The sequence below is a fragment of the Euleptes europaea genome, chromosome 8 (genome assembly GCF_029931775.1).
Source record: "Euleptes europaea isolate rEulEur1 chromosome 8, rEulEur1.hap1, whole genome shotgun sequence".
Classification (NCBI taxonomy): Eukaryota; Metazoa; Chordata; class Lepidosauria; order Squamata; family Sphaerodactylidae; genus Euleptes; species Euleptes europaea.
This window is the reverse complement of record NC_079319.1, coordinates 2,128,087-2,145,930: the sequence shown is the minus strand read 5'-3', so window position 1 is coordinate 2,145,930 and position 17,844 is coordinate 2,128,087. Positions and strand designations below refer to the sequence as shown.

Sequence of the window (17,844 nt, the reverse complement as noted above, 5' to 3'; positions counted from 1 at the left end):
TGAGGAATGGAACGGACCACCTGCCAGCTCATAATTTCAGCTATGGGATCTCACAGGTGCTCCTTCCTCCCAGCCTGTAGGTTGCCTCAGGCTTCTCAGAGGTTCTCTGCACAGGAGTTTAGGGAATTTAATCCTCCTTTGCCTTGGAGCACATTGTTTTGGTTTTTATTTCCAGGATTTTGCATTAATTGGGCTGGGTCCATTCTGCTGGCAAAAGTGCATTCCCTGCAGCGCAAGGAAACTTTCTCTGATCCCAGAGAGTCCTTGAGGCTCTTTTAGCCTCTTGCATTGGAGGAAAGTATAACTATTAGTGGAAAGGACCTGTTGCATCCTGCCCATTTATGTATGAATCCCATTTTAATTACTGTTATTTTATTGAACTGTCCTGATAAAGGGCTCTTTTTGACTCAAGGGAGCGTTCTAAGAATCCCGTTTCTAACTTTTTATCTTAGGGATTCTTAATACTTTTATTTCCAAGGTCATTTATAAGCTAAATGTAGTTGCTGAATGTCTTCCTTCCACCTTCAGGGTGCAGGTACTGGGGGTAGGAAGGAAGGTTGAGTTGTTGGCCACAAGGAGAGGCTTAGCACTGAGGGATATTTCCAGGCATCGTATCTGGGAGCTGGCTTTCTTCAAGAAGGCAAAGCAGCCATTTCTGTACCACTGTTGGAAACAGTCCCCTTTTCGGCTGCTTCACTGGTCCCCAGCTTAGGAGCTGCCTTCACCTCTGCTCCATCTGCGTCAGGCTGAATAGGGAGTGGCCTTCTAGCCTGTGTTTCACACCAAGATGAGGATTGTTCCTACTGTATGATAAAACGTTTATCCCACACTGATAATCTGCCTGAAACTAGCACTGCCGCTTCTCTTGGAATGCTTTTTATGTATATTTGTCTTCTATAAAATGTAACGTGTATTTTTACACTTCTTCATAAGAAAGAACCAGTCCATGTTAACTTTACGAATGAAACCAGGGACCAGTGCCTGGATAAATATTAGATTTCAGCTTCACATGCATTGAACGTAGCATTAAAATTACTCAACGTATATATAAACAAAAACGAAGGGTGCCCTTTGCACAGATTATACCTGCATTCACATAACTTGAGGACAGGGCTTGGGTCTCATCCTTTGCCAAGGTACTCTTCCTACAGTGTCACAGCTTGTATGGAAACTGTTCAGAGCTGCCTTTTTTTGTTGTTGTTGCTGGCATCCCAACCCACATAATTGTTGGTCTAATCCATACCTAGATCACACTTGGACAGGCCCATTGGAAAGCATCCCAACCGTCCTATCAAGCAGCTATAGATAAGAAGTGGTCTCCTGTGGTTCTTGTGACTAATAATGGTGCTATGGGAGACGTGAGGTACCAAAACACCTTAGAAGCATCATTCTGGGCACCCAAGTACATTGGAAACCATTGATGTATGGGCGTATGTTCTGTCAAGTTGCAACCACTTTATGGCAACCCAAGCAAGGGCCTTTTAAATCAAGTGAGAAGCAGAGATGGTTTACTGTTGCCTTCCTCTGCGTGAAGTGCCCCCCTATTAACGTAGAGTCCAATGGAGTAATGAGGGCAGGAGGCTGGGTTTGAGCTTACGGCTTGCTTTATTGATCAAGGAATCATAACCGGGTGAGCCAGGGTACAGACAATGAGCTCTGCAATCCTGTCACACAGAGGGAGGGGCAATGCAAGAGGTTTTATAGACATTTGACATTCCAATAACATTCAATGTTAGCTTGTCAATGCAACGTCATTAGTTTCTACAGCGTGTGCGCGAGCTTTGCTACAACCAACAATAGACCTCGATTGTTCCCTTGCAGGGAGAAACAAAACTTAAAGGAGGGGAGGGTTGGGGAGAGGGAAGGCTGTTGGAGCCTTCCGTTTTCAGACATAGGAATGTATGTGCCTACTTGCTGAAGGAAAGGTGGGGGCACAGGGAAGCTGCTTCTTTGGGTTCTGCTTGTAAGGAGCTCATGCGTGTATATATTATACCTGTGACGCAGGTATGGTTACCCAGGCACAATGAGCCTTCCTTGGTGATCTCCCAGCCCAGTACTGACCCTGCTTAGTTTCCGAGACCTGATGAGTTCCACGCCACTTTCCCGTCCATGGAAACCATTTACCCAAACAAGGCTGTTAATGATAGGGCGTTTTGGAAGTCATTAATTCATAGGTTCACCATAAATTTGGAGTGACATGATGGTATATAACACACACACACACACGCTGGTTGTAGTGTATTATACCAGTCTTAGTTAAATGCTTTTAGTTGTAATATGCCTTGAATTTCAGTGAGGAAAGCAGGCTATAAATTAAATAAATGTGGGACTTTCTCCATGTAAAGCCAATGGGCCAGCCACCAGTTGCAATGGCCAGCCACCAGTTGCAATTCTGAGACAACTCCAGGCCCCACCTGCGGGATGGCCGCCCTATTAGGAGGGCGGGCTCCAGGCAGGTTTCCTAAATCGGAGCAGGCAACCTTGGCTTTATATCACGCTCCCAGCAGGTCCAGGGAGGCGTTCGACCGGAAGCCGGAAGTGAGGCTGATCCCCCGTTCCCGTTCTCCAACCGCGAAGCCTTCCCCGCTCACTTCCGCCCGGTCTTCCACGGGATGACACCCTCGCCCGCTCCAGAGACCAAGGGACTTCCGTCGTAGACAAGGGCCCAGGACTAAGGGCGGAAGTGCCTGTTCGTGGGCGGGGCCCTGGCCCATCACAGCCGCGCCAAGGGGGCCAATGGGTGGCGAGGGCCGAAGCGTGGCTGAGAGGCCTCCCAACCAGTCCTCGGGGATAACTTCCGGCTCTCAACTGAAGCGCCTCAGGGCCCTTTCTCTCCCCCCCCTCCATTTGCGGGTCATGAAGTGTGGAAACGGATGAATTCGCGCCATGAGTGGGACTCGTGAGAGGGTTTTCTGTCTCTGCGGGCGGGGGAGAAACGGAGGGAGGGAGGTCAGGCGGTGGCGAAGAGACCCCCTTGGGGGCGGGCGAGAGCGCCCTCTGGCGACGGCCGCTGTGGCAGCAGGAAAGGCCAGCGTGGGTAGCGGGCAGGAGGGGGTTGCCACGGCAACCGGAGGGCGCGGGTCACGTGGTGAGGGGGCCGCTAGAGGAAGGCCCGGGCGGCCAGGTTTTAGCTAATTATTATTAACTAATTGTAACTGTCGTGCTGCCTGACAGCCAAGTAGCTCCAGAGGGTGCAGGAAGGGAAAAAACTGCATTTTTTTGTCCCACCCTTATTTCTACTCCCTTGAGTTGGAAGGGACCACCAGGGTCATCTAGTCCAACCCCTTGCACAATGCAGGAAACTCACAACTACCTCTCCCCCACACACACCCAGTGACCCCTACTCCATGCCCAGAAGATGGCAAAAAAACAACAACCCCAACCCTCCAGTATCTCTGGCCTGGAGGAAAATTGCTTCCTGATCCCAAAGCGGCAGTTGGCACTACCCTAGGCATGCAAGAAAGGGCCACAAGAGCCAAACACTAATGCAAACCTTCCTACCTTCCCTCTCATGATCTGCCTAAGGTCACAGAATCAGCATTGCTGTCCCATTGGGCCATCTAGCGTCTACTTAAAAACCTCCAGGGAAGGTTTTTATTGTCTTCACAACAACCCTTCGAGGCGGGTCAAGCTGAGTGGGCGTGACTGGGCCAAGGTCGCCCTGGGAGCTTCGTGGCTGAGAGGCCGTTTGAACCCGAGTCTCTGGGACCTAATTCAGCCTGCTGACCATTCTACACGATGCACGATCATTTTGTTTATATGGTTTATAGTCAGGGTTACCAGCTCCGGGTTGGGCCTGGAGATCTCCCAGAATTACAGTCAATCTCCAAACTATAGAGGTCACCTCCCCTGGAGAAAAGGGCTGCTTTGGAGGGTGGATTCTATGGCATTATACCCCACAGGTCCCTCCTCAACCCCCAGGCTCCACCTATCCAGGAATTTCCCAATCCAGGCGACCCAACTACTTGTTATCTTGACGGTGCAGTCAGATGCATCTTGTGGCTCTGAAGAGATTCATCAGATGCAAATATAATAATGCAAAGATTAGCTGTGTGCTAAACAGACACATGACATTGCCTCATCCTGAGTCAGACCATTCATTGGTCTCTCAAGGTCAGTTTTGTCCACTCTGAGTGGCAGTGGCTCTCCTGGGTCTCAGGCAGAGGGCTTTCACCTGCTGCTTTTAGCTAAAGATGCCGGGGATTGAACCTGGGGCCTTCTGCATGCCAAGCAGAGGCTCCTCCATTGAGGCACAGCCGTTCCTGTGTACAACAGATCTGAGTTGTCAGTGTCCAATTTCAGCTCCCGTGGACAGGGGCAGAGGTTATCACAAGCATGCACAGAAGAAGCTGTCGGGGGTGGGGGCTGATGAGCGGCTCTGAGGCAGTGACCCCAAACCTGAGCCTTGGGAGCAAAGCCTGAGACCAGCAGGCTCCGTCTTGCAGGATGCGGAAATTGGGGGGAGGCTCAGTTGTTTATAATCGTACTTCACTTTCACAATTCATTTGCCAGCTGTTTTCTGCTCCCTGCCCTGATCAATAACTGCCTGTATTCCTCCCGGGGGTGGGTGGGGAGGAGGATGCCAAAGGTGCCTTTCAAAAATGTCAGGTAGCTAGGATTGCCAGTCTTCAGGTGGGGCCTGGTGATCTCCTGGAATTACAACTGATCTCCAGACTATAGGAACCAGCTCCCCTGGAGAAAATGGCTGCTTTGAAGGATAGGTTCTATGGCATTGTACCCTGCTGAGGTCCCTCCCCACCCTCCAACCCCCAAATCTCCAGGTATTCCCAACCCACAGCTGGCAACCTTAAACTCTACGGGTAGGCTCACACTTACACACAGGCCTCCTCCCTCCACATGAAGAACTGGGAGGGGAGTATCCTTGTTCTTCTGCATGTGTGCCTTTGAAAGCCAGGCCTCTACCGCCCTGAACATCTCCTAATCACCTACTTTGATAATTGAGATTAAAGGCCTTAACAAATATTCTTCAGGTTTACACAGGAGACGGTTATGGATGCAGCCTGCTTTAGAAACCAGGATGGGATCGGCCCCTGGGCTCCATGTTGGGGCTGTGGCTCAGTGGTAGAGCCTCTGCTTGGCATGCAGAAGGTCCCGGGTTCACTCCCTGGCCTCTCCAGTTAAAGGGACTAGGCAAAGTGATATGAAAGACCTCTGCCTGAGACCCTGGAGAGCTGCTGCCAGTGTGAGTAGACAATACTGATTTTGATGGACCAAGGGTCTGATTCAGTATAAGGCAGCTTCATGGTAACCCCTGCTCTAGTGTGAGTATGAAGAACTGTGTCTGCCCTTCTGAGCTCCTTGAAGGAAAAGCAGGATCCTGTCCTCCTTTGAAGTCATAGATTGCTTGACAAGGCAGACCTCAATTTCAGAACCTAGTGGTAACATGAAAGATAGCGTTCCTCCTCCACACGTTTGCTGAAAACACATGCAGCAAGGAGACAAGTAATAGTGGTGAGCAGAGCAGCACATGATTGCTGCACATTCAGTACTAAAAAAATTTCTTCTGTCAAAAGAATAAACTGCCCTTTTGTAGCCAAAGAAACTCACCAGAATACAGCCATTTATAACCAGCCAGGTCCGTGCTGGCCAAACAAGAGCTGGTGTAAGTTTAGATGTCCGTCCTGGTTACAGCAGGCCACGTTTAAACTAAAGGGATTCCAAAAATTTCTTATGTACTTTTAAAGATCCCAAATATGCAGGAGTCCCTACTGTTATCTATGTGAGGGCAGAGGGTAGATAAGGCAATGAATCAGCAGAAATCAGGCAAACATGGAGAGAAAAATAAAGCCATCTATTGTGTTTGCTAATGTCACTTTCTGGCATCCTTCAGAAAGAGAGGATACTGTAGGTTGGGAAATACCTGGAGATTTGGGTGGTGGAGGCTGGGGAAGGTGATGCTTGGGAGGGGAGGGACCTCAGGGGGGTGTAATGCCATTGAGTCCACCCTCCAGAGCAGCCATTTCCTCCCGGGGAACTGATCTCTGTCATCTGGAGATCAGTTGTAAATGTGGGAGATCTCCAGGCAATCCTACTCCAGGGTCTGATGGAATATGTGAATGACTTTTTGCATTCTAGCCTTTGTGACTAACTACCTTAAAAGCCACCAGGCAAGGGCAGGATGGATCTGTTTTTAAGTAACACTGTGTAAGTAACACTGCGCTCCTTTGTCTTGCTTTCTGACGTCCTGTTCCAAGGAAGGTCCTAGATCACCGTTCCCTCTGCTTCCGAGGCAGGAAGAGTTCTCAGGTAACCACCCAGAGGATCCTCCCATCTCATGAGTAGACTAAGAGTTCCAAAAGGTGAAGCATCTGCTCTCTTGCATGGTGGGGTTTCCTCCATTCTCCAGTTGCAGCAGGAGTTGGCGGAAGGCGAAAATTCCATGAATGGCCCCCTGGTGCTTTCAGCATAATGAACCTAGCTTCTTAATTCCCCCATTATCACTGGACGCACACACTTTACCCTGGTCTTGATGCCCCTATGCACTTCCCCCAAAATGCACCAGTTGGTTGAGTTTCCAACCTCCAGGTGGGGCCTGGAGATCTCCTGGTATTACAACTGGTTTCATAGAATCGTAGAGTTGGAAGGGGCCATACAGGCATCTGACAAGTGCTTGTCCAGCCTCCGCTTAAAGGCTGCCAGTGAGGGGGAGTTCACCACCTCCCTCGGCAGCCCATTCCACTGTCAAACAACTCTTACTGTAAAAATATTTTCCCTAATATCCAGCCAGTACCTCTCCTCCTGATCTCCAGACCACAGAGATTACTTCTGCTGGAGAAAAAGTCTGCTTTGGAGGATGGACTCTATGGCATTACACGCTGCTGAGGTCCCTCCCCTCCCCAAACCCCACCCTCCCCAGGCTCCACACACACCCAATCTCCAGGTATTTCCCAACCAGGAGCAGGCATCCCTACGTGAGGCAGTAGGCCCAAACCCTTCCTCCCACTGGCGTCTGTGTGTGTCTTCCCACCCGGTAAGGTCGCCTGCCTTTGTATTCCTTCCAGGTTGACAGCCAACCACTGAAGGATGAACCCCAAATATGTTCTGCTTGGGGTGCTGTACTTCGTCCAGGGAATCCCCTACGGGCTCCAGTCCGGGCTGCTGCCGATTTATTTCCGAACGGTGGGCCTTTCCTTGACCAAGATCAGTCTGACCAAGATGCTCTTTGTGCCCTGGACCCTCAAGGTCTTGTGGGCACCCCTGGTGGATCAATACTTCACCAAGAAGGCCTGGCTGGTGCTGAGCTTGTGGGGCTTGGTGCTGGCCTGCCTGGCCTGCTCAACCATGACCCCAGAGACACAGTTCCTCCCCGTGGCCTCCGCCCTCCTCTTCATGAACTTCTTCGCCTCCCTCCAAGATGTCGCAGTGGACGGGGTGGCCGTCTGGCTCCTGGGGAAGGACGAGGTCGGCTATGGCAACACCGTCCAGGTCGTGGCCTACAAGCTGGGCTCGATGATGGCCGGAGGGGGCCTCCTCACTTTCCTCCACCTCTTGGGCTGGGGGCCGCTCTTCTGGTCCTTGGCTGCCGTCTACCTGCTGGCCATTCTGTACACCTGGCGCTCAGACCTGAGGCTGCAGTGCCCCCTGCAGGAGAGCCAGGCGAGGAGCCCGACCCTCCACCCCTGGCGGATCTTGCAAGAGCTGCTTCGGGTGCCGGGGACCCCGTGGACTGCCGGCTTCGTCCTCATCTATAAGCTGGGTAAGTCCCTCTCGAGGTTAGCAACTGAAGGACTAGTTGGAGAACCAAATATTTATCTGTGGGGTTCAGGGGCCACAGCTCAGTGGCAGAACATCTGTTTCGCACACAGAAGGTCCCAGGTTCAATCCCCAGCAATTCCAGTTAAAAGGACTAGGCAGGGAGACCCTGGAGAGCCGGTGCTGGTCTGAGTAGACAAGACTGACCTTGATGGACCGAGGGTCTGATTCAGTAGAAGGCAGCTCCATGTGTTCATGTGATTTGGGGAGAGGCTGTGGCTTAGTGGTAGAGCATCTGCTTCGCACACAGAAGGTTCAATTCCTGGCATCTCCAGTTAAAGGGACTAGGCAAGTAGGTGATATGAAAGACCTCTGCATGAGACCCTGGAGAGCCGTTGCCGGTTTGAGTAGACAATACTGACTTTGATGAACCCAGGGTCTGATTCAGTATAAGGCAGCTTCATGTGTGTTAGAATCATAGAATCAGAGTTGGAAGGGACCACCACGGTCATCTAGTCCAACCCCCTGCACAATGCAGGAAATTCTGAACTACCTCCCCCCCACACCCCCAGTGACCCATACTTCATGCCCAGAAGGTGGCCAAGGTGCCCTCCCTCTCATGATCTGCCTGAGGTCATAGAATCAGCATTGCTGACAGAAGGCCATCTAGCCTCTTCTTAAAAACCTCCAGGGAAGGAGAGCTCACCACCTCCCGAGGAAGCCTGTTCCATTGAGGAACTGCTCATGTGTTCATCTCCAGTTAAAAGAACCAGGGAGTAGAATATGTGAAGGACCTCTGCCTGAGATCCTGAAGAGCTGCTGCCAGTCTAAGTAGACAAGACTGACCTTGATGGACCAAAGGTCTGATTCAGTACAAGGCAACTTCACACCGGTCTGTTCCTTGTGGGATACACAGGCAGTTCAGCAGACCACCAGAGACGTGGTTTCCCTGCCCTCATCCTGATCCACACTGGAGTGGTGGGTCAGGCACACATGATGTCCCCACCTGTGGAAACCCCTCTCCCCGCCAGTCCTCCTAGCTGGGGCTCCTGTTCTGTTACTGTTCTGTAGCCGTGTGTTCCACTGCAGCTGGTGGAGAGCGCATTTCACAGGCAGGACCTATGGCAGCTTCATGTGTGTGTCTATGTATGCGCTTGTCCTAACTTTTATCAGGAGGGGCTGTGGCTCAGTGATACAGCATCCCCTTGGCATTCAGAAGATACCAGGTTCATTTCCCGGCAGCATCTCCAGTTAAAAAGGTCCAGGCAGCAGGTGATGTGAAAGACCTCTGCCTGAGACCCAGGAAAGCTGCTGCCAGTCTGAGTAGACAATACGTACCTTGATGGATCATGGGTGGGGAGGGGCTGTGGCTTAGTGGTAGAGCATCTGCTTGGCATGCAGAAGGTCCCAGGTTCAATCCCCAGCATCTCCAGTTAAAGGGACTAGGCAAGTAGGTGATGTGAAAGACCTCTGCCTGAGACCCTGCCAGCCTGAGTAGACAATACGGACCTTGATGGAGCAAGGGTCTGATTCAGTAGAAGATAGCTTCATGTGTGTTCATGTGTTCAAACAGACTCCTGGTCATGTTGGTTAAAAAGTCACTGACGGAACTTGGCTTGAGGGCTGATCTTGATGGTTCAGCAAAATTGCCTGATTTTACAAAGCCATCCTATGCAAGTTACATCTTTCTAAATCCATTGAAATCAGTGGGCTTAGAAGGGTGTAACTCTGCTTAGGACTGCTCCGTTTGTCCTTCTGGGATCCTGCTACTGGAGGTCGCAGGGATGGAGTCGCATTTTAATGCACCCCCACATGAAAAATTCCCTGCATGGAGCACATCTGGGGTGAGGTTAAGGGGAGAGCTTTCCTTTTGATATGCTCCATGAGGGGAATCCCTTTACAAAATTAAATAGTTGATCATGAACGTTTCTTAGGATCGGAACAGGCTGGGGCTCTTCTCTCCCCAAAAAATGGCTTTCTAGGAGCAAAGGTAGAACAGGTTCCTTGGTCACTGCTAGAAAAGCAACAACATTGTGAGGACAAAATGGAGGTGGAGACATACAATGGATCTTCAGGAAGTGATCAGAGATACTCTTCGCTCGCATGACGTACATGATTGTTTTGAAAAAATGCAAAATCCTCCAAAGTCTGTTTGCCAGAAACAAAATCAGCATGAGGATCCCTCTTTAAATTGCTTTCGAATCTCTGCACACACACAAAAGATCTGTCCTCTGCAGCCATCTCTTATCTAAACAACATGCTGACTCAGTCTTCTGGGCCTCCTGACCCCTTCTGGCCATCATGGCCCCCGGTGCTCTCTCAGCCCTATCCATTTATTTATTTCTATCCCGCTTCTCTCCCCTGTTGGCACTCAAAGTGGCGTAGAACATCATTCCCCCCATCCATTTCCTCACAACAACCCTGTAAGATAGGTTAGGCTGAGAGTATGTGCATGGCCCAAGTTCGCCCAAGGCAGAGTAGGGATTCGAACCTAGGTCTGACACTCATAGAATCATAGAACCATGGAATTGGAAGGGACCACCAGGGTCATTTAGTCCAACTACCTGCACAATGCAGGAAATTCACAACTCTCCCCCCACACACCCCCAGTGACCCTGGCTCCATGCCCAGAAGATGGCCAAGATGCCCTCCCTCTCATCGTCTGCCTAAGGGCATAGAATCAGCATTGCTGACAGATGGCCATCTAACCTCTGTTTAAAAACCTCCAGGGAAGGAGCGCTTACCACCTCTCAAGGAAGTCTGTTCCAATGAGGAACCGCTCTGACTGTTAGAAAATTCTTCCTAATGTCTAGACAGAAACTCTTTTGATTAAATTTCAACCCATTGGTTCTGGTCCGACCTTCTGGGGCAACAGAAAACAACTCGGCACCCTCCTCTATGTGACAGCCCTTCAAGTACTTGAAAGTGGTTATCATATCCCCTCTCCGTCTTCTCCTCTCCAGGCTAAACTCAGTCCACTCCACCATACCAGCTCTCTATCTGAAGGACTCCGATTCTGTTGGTGCAGCCAATCGAGTTCCCGTGTGGACAGCAGACCTTGCCAGGGGCTGATTCTCCTTTCTCCTTGCAGGTGAACAAGGGGCCACTTCCATGTTCCCCCTCTTCCTTTTGGACCGTGACTTCTCTGCTCAGAAGCTCGGCTTCTGGAATGGGGTTGTGGCCTTGGTCTTCTCCATCGCTGGTTCCTCATTGGGAGGCCATCTGATATCAAGGCAGAGGTAACAGGTCACTGAAGGGTTCTGGCTGGAGCTTCTGGTCCATTGGCAGTGAAAGACGATGCCCAGACCTCCAGCCTTTTGCATTTATGTTATTTATCATTCACATTCTTACTGAGATTCCAGGCAGATTACATAGCGTAAGCCAAATAAGGTCAGCAGGAGAGGACATCCAATGAACAGTGCAATAGAGATTGGACTACTACGGGAATCTGAAAAGGAGCAGAAATCTGAAACAGAGCTGAAACAAACCTGGAACAAAGCATAAGTGTTTAAACATGACATGTGAAATGGTGTAGAAACTACATAGCTGGAGCATGGTCTTCTTGTCCAGAAGGGATGGAGCCAGATGAGCTGCCGCTGGACTCCATAGGTCAATTTCAGGGGCTGCCATCAGAGCATGAAGCTTTGGAAAGGAAGGTGTTTCCCAAGGACCTCAAATTCCAGGCAGGTGCATGAGGTGGAGATGGTTCTTTGGGTACTGTGGTCCAAAGCCATTTAGGATTTTAAAAGTTTGCATTTTGAGCAAATTGAAATTTCCGGACATCCTTCAGCTGAGTCTCAAAACATCATGATATACGGAAAATGATGTTTTGAGTCTCAAAAGTAAGACCTCTGGCAGGCATAGCCCACCCCACCCCCTGGTGTCTTTAATAACCATATAAACCACTGGTAATTAGAGAGTAGTTAAACTAGTGGCGTCAACTGGCTAGCATGCAGTTAAATAAAGCCAAAGTCCAGTGGCCTCTTAAAGACTAACAACCGTTACTTCAACATTCGGGTGCCTCTGGACTTCTGTTTTATTTTGATGTAATGGACTGACTTGGTAACCCCTTTGCAGATAACATTCAGTTGCAGGTAAACACGAGTTGGCTATGTTTCATTACTCATTATTTCTTTGGGGAGGTTTTACTTTGTTTATACTGCACCTTTCTTCCCAATGGGCACCCAAGGTGGCTTTACATCAGTCTCCTCTCCTCCATTTTACCCTCACAACAACAACCCTGTGCTGCAGATCATGCTGAGAGTGTGTTACTGGCCTGAGGTCACCCAGCAAACTTCCATGGCAGGGTGGGGATTTGAACCTGGGTCTCCCAGATCCCGGTCCAGTACTTTAACCACTACACCCCACTGGTCTTAAAACTAGGCAGCCAGAGGTAGGCCCTAGAGCCGTCATGCAGTTACAAAGAGTGAGGGTTGCATAACGTGTGATGAGGGCCCTAAGCAAGGGAACCGCACTATCCTGCTCAAGCAGCTCGTAGGTAAGGTTTCAGTGCAGTCTCATGCACTCCCTTTAAGTAAAGGGGTTTATTTAATTAAATATGCATACTATTCCAATATATTCCAACACACACAAGGTTAGGAAAACCTCTGCTTACAAGGGATTTAAAAATAAATTATTTCAGTTTATATCCTGCCCTCCGATTGCAAAGTGGGGCTCAGAGCGGCTACCAACAATTAATAAAGTACCTTGCAGTTTACAATAAAAATTAAATAAGAACAATTTAAATACACTGTAAATAAATGCAATGAAATACAATTTAAAACTCTGTAAAGCCAGGAATCTGGCAGCCAGCAACCATCCATCATAGTAAGGAGAAGGGCTGGAGGGAAGAAGAAGAGTTGGTTTTTGTATGCTGACTTTCTCTACCACATAAGGGAGAATCAAACCGGATTACGAACTCCTTCCCTTCCCCTCCCAACAGACACTCTGTGAGGTGGGTGGGGCTGAGAGAGTGTGACTAGCCCCAGGTCACCCAGCAGGCTTCACGTGTAGGAGTGGGGAAACAAATCCAGTTCACCAGATTAGAGTCCACTGTGGAGGAGTGGAGAATCAAACTCAGTTATCCAGATTAGAGTCCACTGCTCCAAACCACCGCTCTTAACCACAACATCACACTGGCTCTCCAAAGAAGGCAAAAGAGGCTGTACTTGCAGTGACGGCACCCATAGCCAGCCAGTCCCAGTTTATAAATAGAGATGGAACCCAACCGTCGCTGCCCTCAACCAACAACTCTGCCTTAGAGGCCCTGCAGAATTGGGAGAGATTCCCCCAGAGCCCTGGTCTCCATGGACAGAGTGTTCCACCAGGCAGGGGCCACGGCTGAGAAGGCTCTAGCCCTGGTTGAGGATAGGTGGACTGACTTTGAGCCAGGGACCACCAGGAGGTGGTTTTTGTGTACTGGAACATAGGCTCCTTAGGGGGACGTAACCAGAGGGCGTTCACGAAGGTATGAGGGCCCTAGAGTAGGGTTGCCAGCTCCGGGTTGGGAAATACCTGGAGGTTTTGGGGGTGGAGCCTGAGGAGGGTGGGGTTTGGAGAGGGGAGGGACTTCAATGCCATAGAGTCCACCTTCCAAAGTGTCCGTTTTCTCCAGGGGAACCAATCTCTGTTGCCTGGAGATCAGTTGTAATAGCAGGAGATCTCCAGCCACCACCTGGAGGATGGCAACCCCATTTATAGTCAACCTTTTAGACAGTGCAATAGGATTTGAATTGTAAATATCTGGAACCAACCAGAAATCTAAAAACCAAAGCATATTTGATTTTGGGGGTGGATCCTGCGGAGGGCAGGGTTTGGAGAGGGGAGGGACTTCAGTGCCATAGAGTCCAATTGCCCAAGCGGCCATTTTCTCCAGGGGAACTGATCTCTATCGGCTGGAGATCAGTTGTAATAGCGGGAAATCTCCAGACACAACCTGGAGACTGGTAACCCTGCCCCAGGTATAGTTTCTAAGGAAATAAAACAGAAAAGGAAACGCTAGCTCTCTAGATTGAAAAGGCAAGCCAAGGCAGCCCAAGGTGGTAAAAGATACCCCGGCATGCCCTTGGTGATTTGCTTAGTGAGCAACCAGGAGAGGTCCAGAAGTTCCTGCAGCAGGCAAAGCAGGCCGAGACGTTCCCGGACCTTTGTTGCCCTGCCTGATGACCTCTCTATGTGTGGCTTGTGCTCGCCAGGCGCCCGTTGGCTCTGCTGAAGGTCCTGCTGGTGCTCCGTATCTGCGGGCTGCTCTTCCAGACACTCCTGACGGCCCTCTACAAAGACAAAGCCTCTGTGTTCGAAGGTGAGCTTGGCCCAGCCGGCCCCAGGGGAAGACGGGAGCTGAGCAGGGGGCAGCTTTTCTGGCCCCTCTTCCACGTGACGGTTCGAGAGGCTGGAGCCCGTCCTTCTGGGCATCTTGACCGGAGGGGGACGCCTTGTGCCACTGGGAGGCCTCGCCTAGGATCACATTCGCTGTTTCTGCTGCTCCATCAGTCAATGTACACACAACAAAGATGTATATACTATCACATATGACTCCACTGAGGAACCGCTCTAGCCGTCTAGGAAGAGCTTCCTGACGGCTAGAGCGGTTCCTCAGTGGAGTCATATGTGATAGTATATACATCTTTGTTGTGTGTACATTGACTGATGGAGCAGCAGAAACAGCGAATGTGATCTTGGGGTGCATCAACAGAGGCATAACATCCAAATCGCAAGATGTCATAGTCCTGCTGCAGACAGCATTGGTCAGGCCGCACCTGGAGTATTGTGTGCAGTTCTGGAGGCCTCACTTCAAAAGAGATGTGGACAGAATGGAGCGTGTGCAGAGGAGAGTGATGAGGATGATCAGGGGCCTGGAGACCCAGCCCTGCGAGGAAAGGCTGGGGGAGCTGGGAATGTTTGGTCTGGAAACGAGGAGGTTGAGGGTGGGGGGCAAGGTTTGCTCTCTAAGAATTTGAAGGGCTGTCAGAGGGCAGGGAGCTGTTCTTTTTGGCAGCAGAGGACAGGACTCACAATGATGGGTTTAAATTGAGGGCGGAAAGGTACCATCTGGGTATTAAGGGGGGAAAAATTACAGTAAGAGTTGTTCAACACTGGAATCGGCTACCGAGGGAGGTGGGTGAGCTCCCCCTCACTGGCAGCCTTTAAACAGAGGCTGGACAAACACTCGTCAGGGATGCTTTAGGCTGATCCTGCATTGAGCAGGGGGTTGGACTTGATGGCCTTTATGGCCCCTTCCAACTCTATGATTCTAAGAGAGGCTGCCCCTCTCGAATCTTCAAGTACCGCTCCCTCCGAGTCTCACCAGCCTGCCCGGGGCCGTTCCCCAGTGGAAACCTCCAGGCTGGCTGAGTTCTCTCTCTTTTTGCAGTGGCTGCAATCCTGAGTATCTGCACCCAGCACTTCATTGCCGGGGTGGTGACCACACTGACATTCAGCATCATGATGCACTGCACCCAGAAGGCGGACGAGAACATACAGGTATGGCCCCTGCTCAACACTGCAAAAAGCCCCGGTTGTATTTATTTAATCTCAGAGTTGGAAGAGATCCCCAGGGTCATCTAGCCCAACCCCTTGCCAACGCAGGAACTGCCACTATAATATCCCCAACAAATAGGTCTCCAATCGATACTTAAAAAACGCCAATGGTGAAGAATCGACCACCTGATGAGAGATACTCTTCCAGTGTCAGACAAGGCTCTCCGTCAGGAAGTTCTTCCTCAAATTTAGATGGAACCTCCTTTATATCCACTAGTCTGAGTCCTGCCATCCAACGCAACCAAAAAATGTCCGCCCTCCGCATGACATCCCTTTAGGCATCAGAAGGTGGCAATCATGTCCCCTCACAAGCATCTCTTCTCCAACACAGAGATTCTCAGCTCCTTCAACCTCTCCAAACCCCTTACGAGCTCCATTGTCCTATACTGGACTCTAACACCTTTTCTTCATGTTGGGATGGATTTTTCCTCCTAACGAGTATACAAGAATGCTTTGCAGGATCAAAACTCCATCTGGCCCAGAACCCTGTCTCCAGTCGTAGGAAATTCACAAGCAGGGGATGAAGTTGATTGATTGTTTGATCAGATTTTTATCCCACCCCCTTGCCCCAAAGCTCGTGGTGTGCATGGTTCCCATCCCTCGTTTTATCCTCTCAACAACCCTGTGAGGTCAGGCTGAGAGAGGGTGACTGGCCCCAGGGTGGGGATTAGACACAGGCCACGGCCCCCCTCCACTGCTGTTTTGTGCTCTAAATGTTATCACTTAGCCAGTGGGGATGTTCTTGGGCCCTGGGAAGGCAGTAGGATTGCCAGCCTCCAGGTGAGGCCTGGAGAACTGGGATTACAACAGATCTCCAGAACACTGAAGTTTCCCTGGAGAAAATTGATCCTTTGGTTGGTAGACTCCATGGCATTCTGCCCCTCCCCAAACCCTGCCCTCCCCAGAATCCACCACCAAATCTCCAGGAACTTCCAAACCTGGAGTTGGCAACTGCTAGCACTAGACCCCTGCCTGCTGTGCTCACAACCATCTGTTCCTCCTCCTCCTCCAGGCCACGCACTACAGCTTCCTGGCCACCCTGGAAGTGCTGGGCAAGCTGCTCTTCAGCACCCTGGTGGGGAGCCTGGTGGACAGGCTGGGCTTTACCGCCTCCTTCTGTGTCTTCCTCTGCCTCTCCTTCTCTTCCGTCTTGTATATGCTGCAAACATCCCCGGCCGGAAGTTGACCACGGGAGAGCCGCCGCCTCTGGCGTCAATTATATCCACCTGTGAGAGCGGAGAGCGCTGTGGCCCGGATCCGGGGCTGAGGGGACCTGTGGAAGACTTGGCCGGGGCCGAAGCCAGGGTTCCTGCTTGGGCTGTGAAGCCATTCCGGCCGTGGGGATCTCAGCGGCCCCTTTCCGACAACGAAGGAAGCAGGAGGATAATAAATCCGTGACATGCTCCACTGCCTGTGCCTGCCAGGCAGCCACTCTGACCTCCAATAAAGTGCCTGTACCTTGAACTCTGATCCTTTTGAATCCTTGAGCAGCAAGGAGCACTCTCCTTTCTTGGGGGGGGGGGGTGTCTGGATCGGCACCCATGTCTGCAAGCTCGCAGGGGAAGGAGAGGGAGAAGCTTTGAAGAGCCCTGCCCTTTGAAGAAGAGTTCGGTTTTATATGCTGACCTTCTCTACCACTTAAGGAAGACTCAAACTGGCTTACAATCACCTTCTCTTCCCCTCCCCACAAGACACCTTGTGAGATAGATGGGGCTGAGAGAGCTCAAAGAGAGCTGTGACTAGTCCAAGGTCACCAATGCTGGCTTCATGTGCAGGAGTGGGGAAACTCCCAAGTGCTCCCTAGCTCTTCATTAAGGTCCAGGCCAACCCAAAAAATGTATGAAAAGGGGTCGAGGGAAGGGAACACGGAGCGCCGCTGGCGAGTGGCCCTGCTCGGGCTTGAACTGGATGCAAAATGTCCAGTAGCACCTTAAAGACTAACAAAAATATTTTCTGGCAGGGGATGAGCTTTCGTGAGCCACAACTCACTTCTTCAGATACAGCTAGAATGTGAATCCATCTGTCTTTAAGTAGAGGAGATGGATTCACATTCTAGCTGTATCTGAAGAAGTGAGCTGTGGCTCACGAAAGCTCACACCCTGCCAGAAAATATTCTTGTTAGTCTTTAAGGTGCTCCTGGACTCTTGCTCTTTTCTACTACTGCAGGCAGACTAACACGGCGACCCACTGTGGATGCAAAATGTCACACCTCTGGCGGGATTCCCCCTCCCCTCCCTCAAAAAGCATCTTTTAAATACATTTTAAGAATCAAATCAGTAAAATATTCTTCCTTGATAACGTCCAGCTTGATGAAGAGTTTTGGCGAGGCTCGCAGGCTGCCACGTGTCTTTGGCTCGGTGCAGATCTCGGGCGGACTGGGTCCTGGGTACGGGGGTACACGTAACGTGTGAACGGGCCGGTCCCAAGAAAGGCGACCCGGGTTTGTTTTCTCCGCCGGCCGCGGGAAACTCTGTTTTGGTGACGTCGCGGCCCGGTGGGCGGGGCTCCCCTCCCGAGAAGGCGTGATCACGCCCCCCCGGGGGGCGTGGCCACGCCTTCTCGGGAGGGGAGCCCCGCCTTCTCGGGAGGGGA

General features: G+C 50.9%; 1 protein-coding gene across 1 annotated transcript; it reads left to right on the top strand.

Moving 5' to 3' along the window:
* Positions 1 to 7,044: 7,044 nt before the first annotated feature.
* Positions 7,045 to 16,438, top strand: MFSD3 (major facilitator superfamily domain containing 3). The gene is made up of 5 exons (XM_056854614.1): positions 7,045 to 7,717; positions 10,805 to 10,952; positions 13,908 to 14,014; positions 15,086 to 15,195; positions 16,265 to 16,438. Exons 1-5 carry the CDS (start codon positions 7,045 to 7,047, stop codon positions 16,436 to 16,438), a joined length of 1,212 nt encoding a protein of 403 aa, XP_056710592.1.
* The last annotated feature ends 1,406 nt before the right edge of the window (positions 16,439 to 17,844 follow it).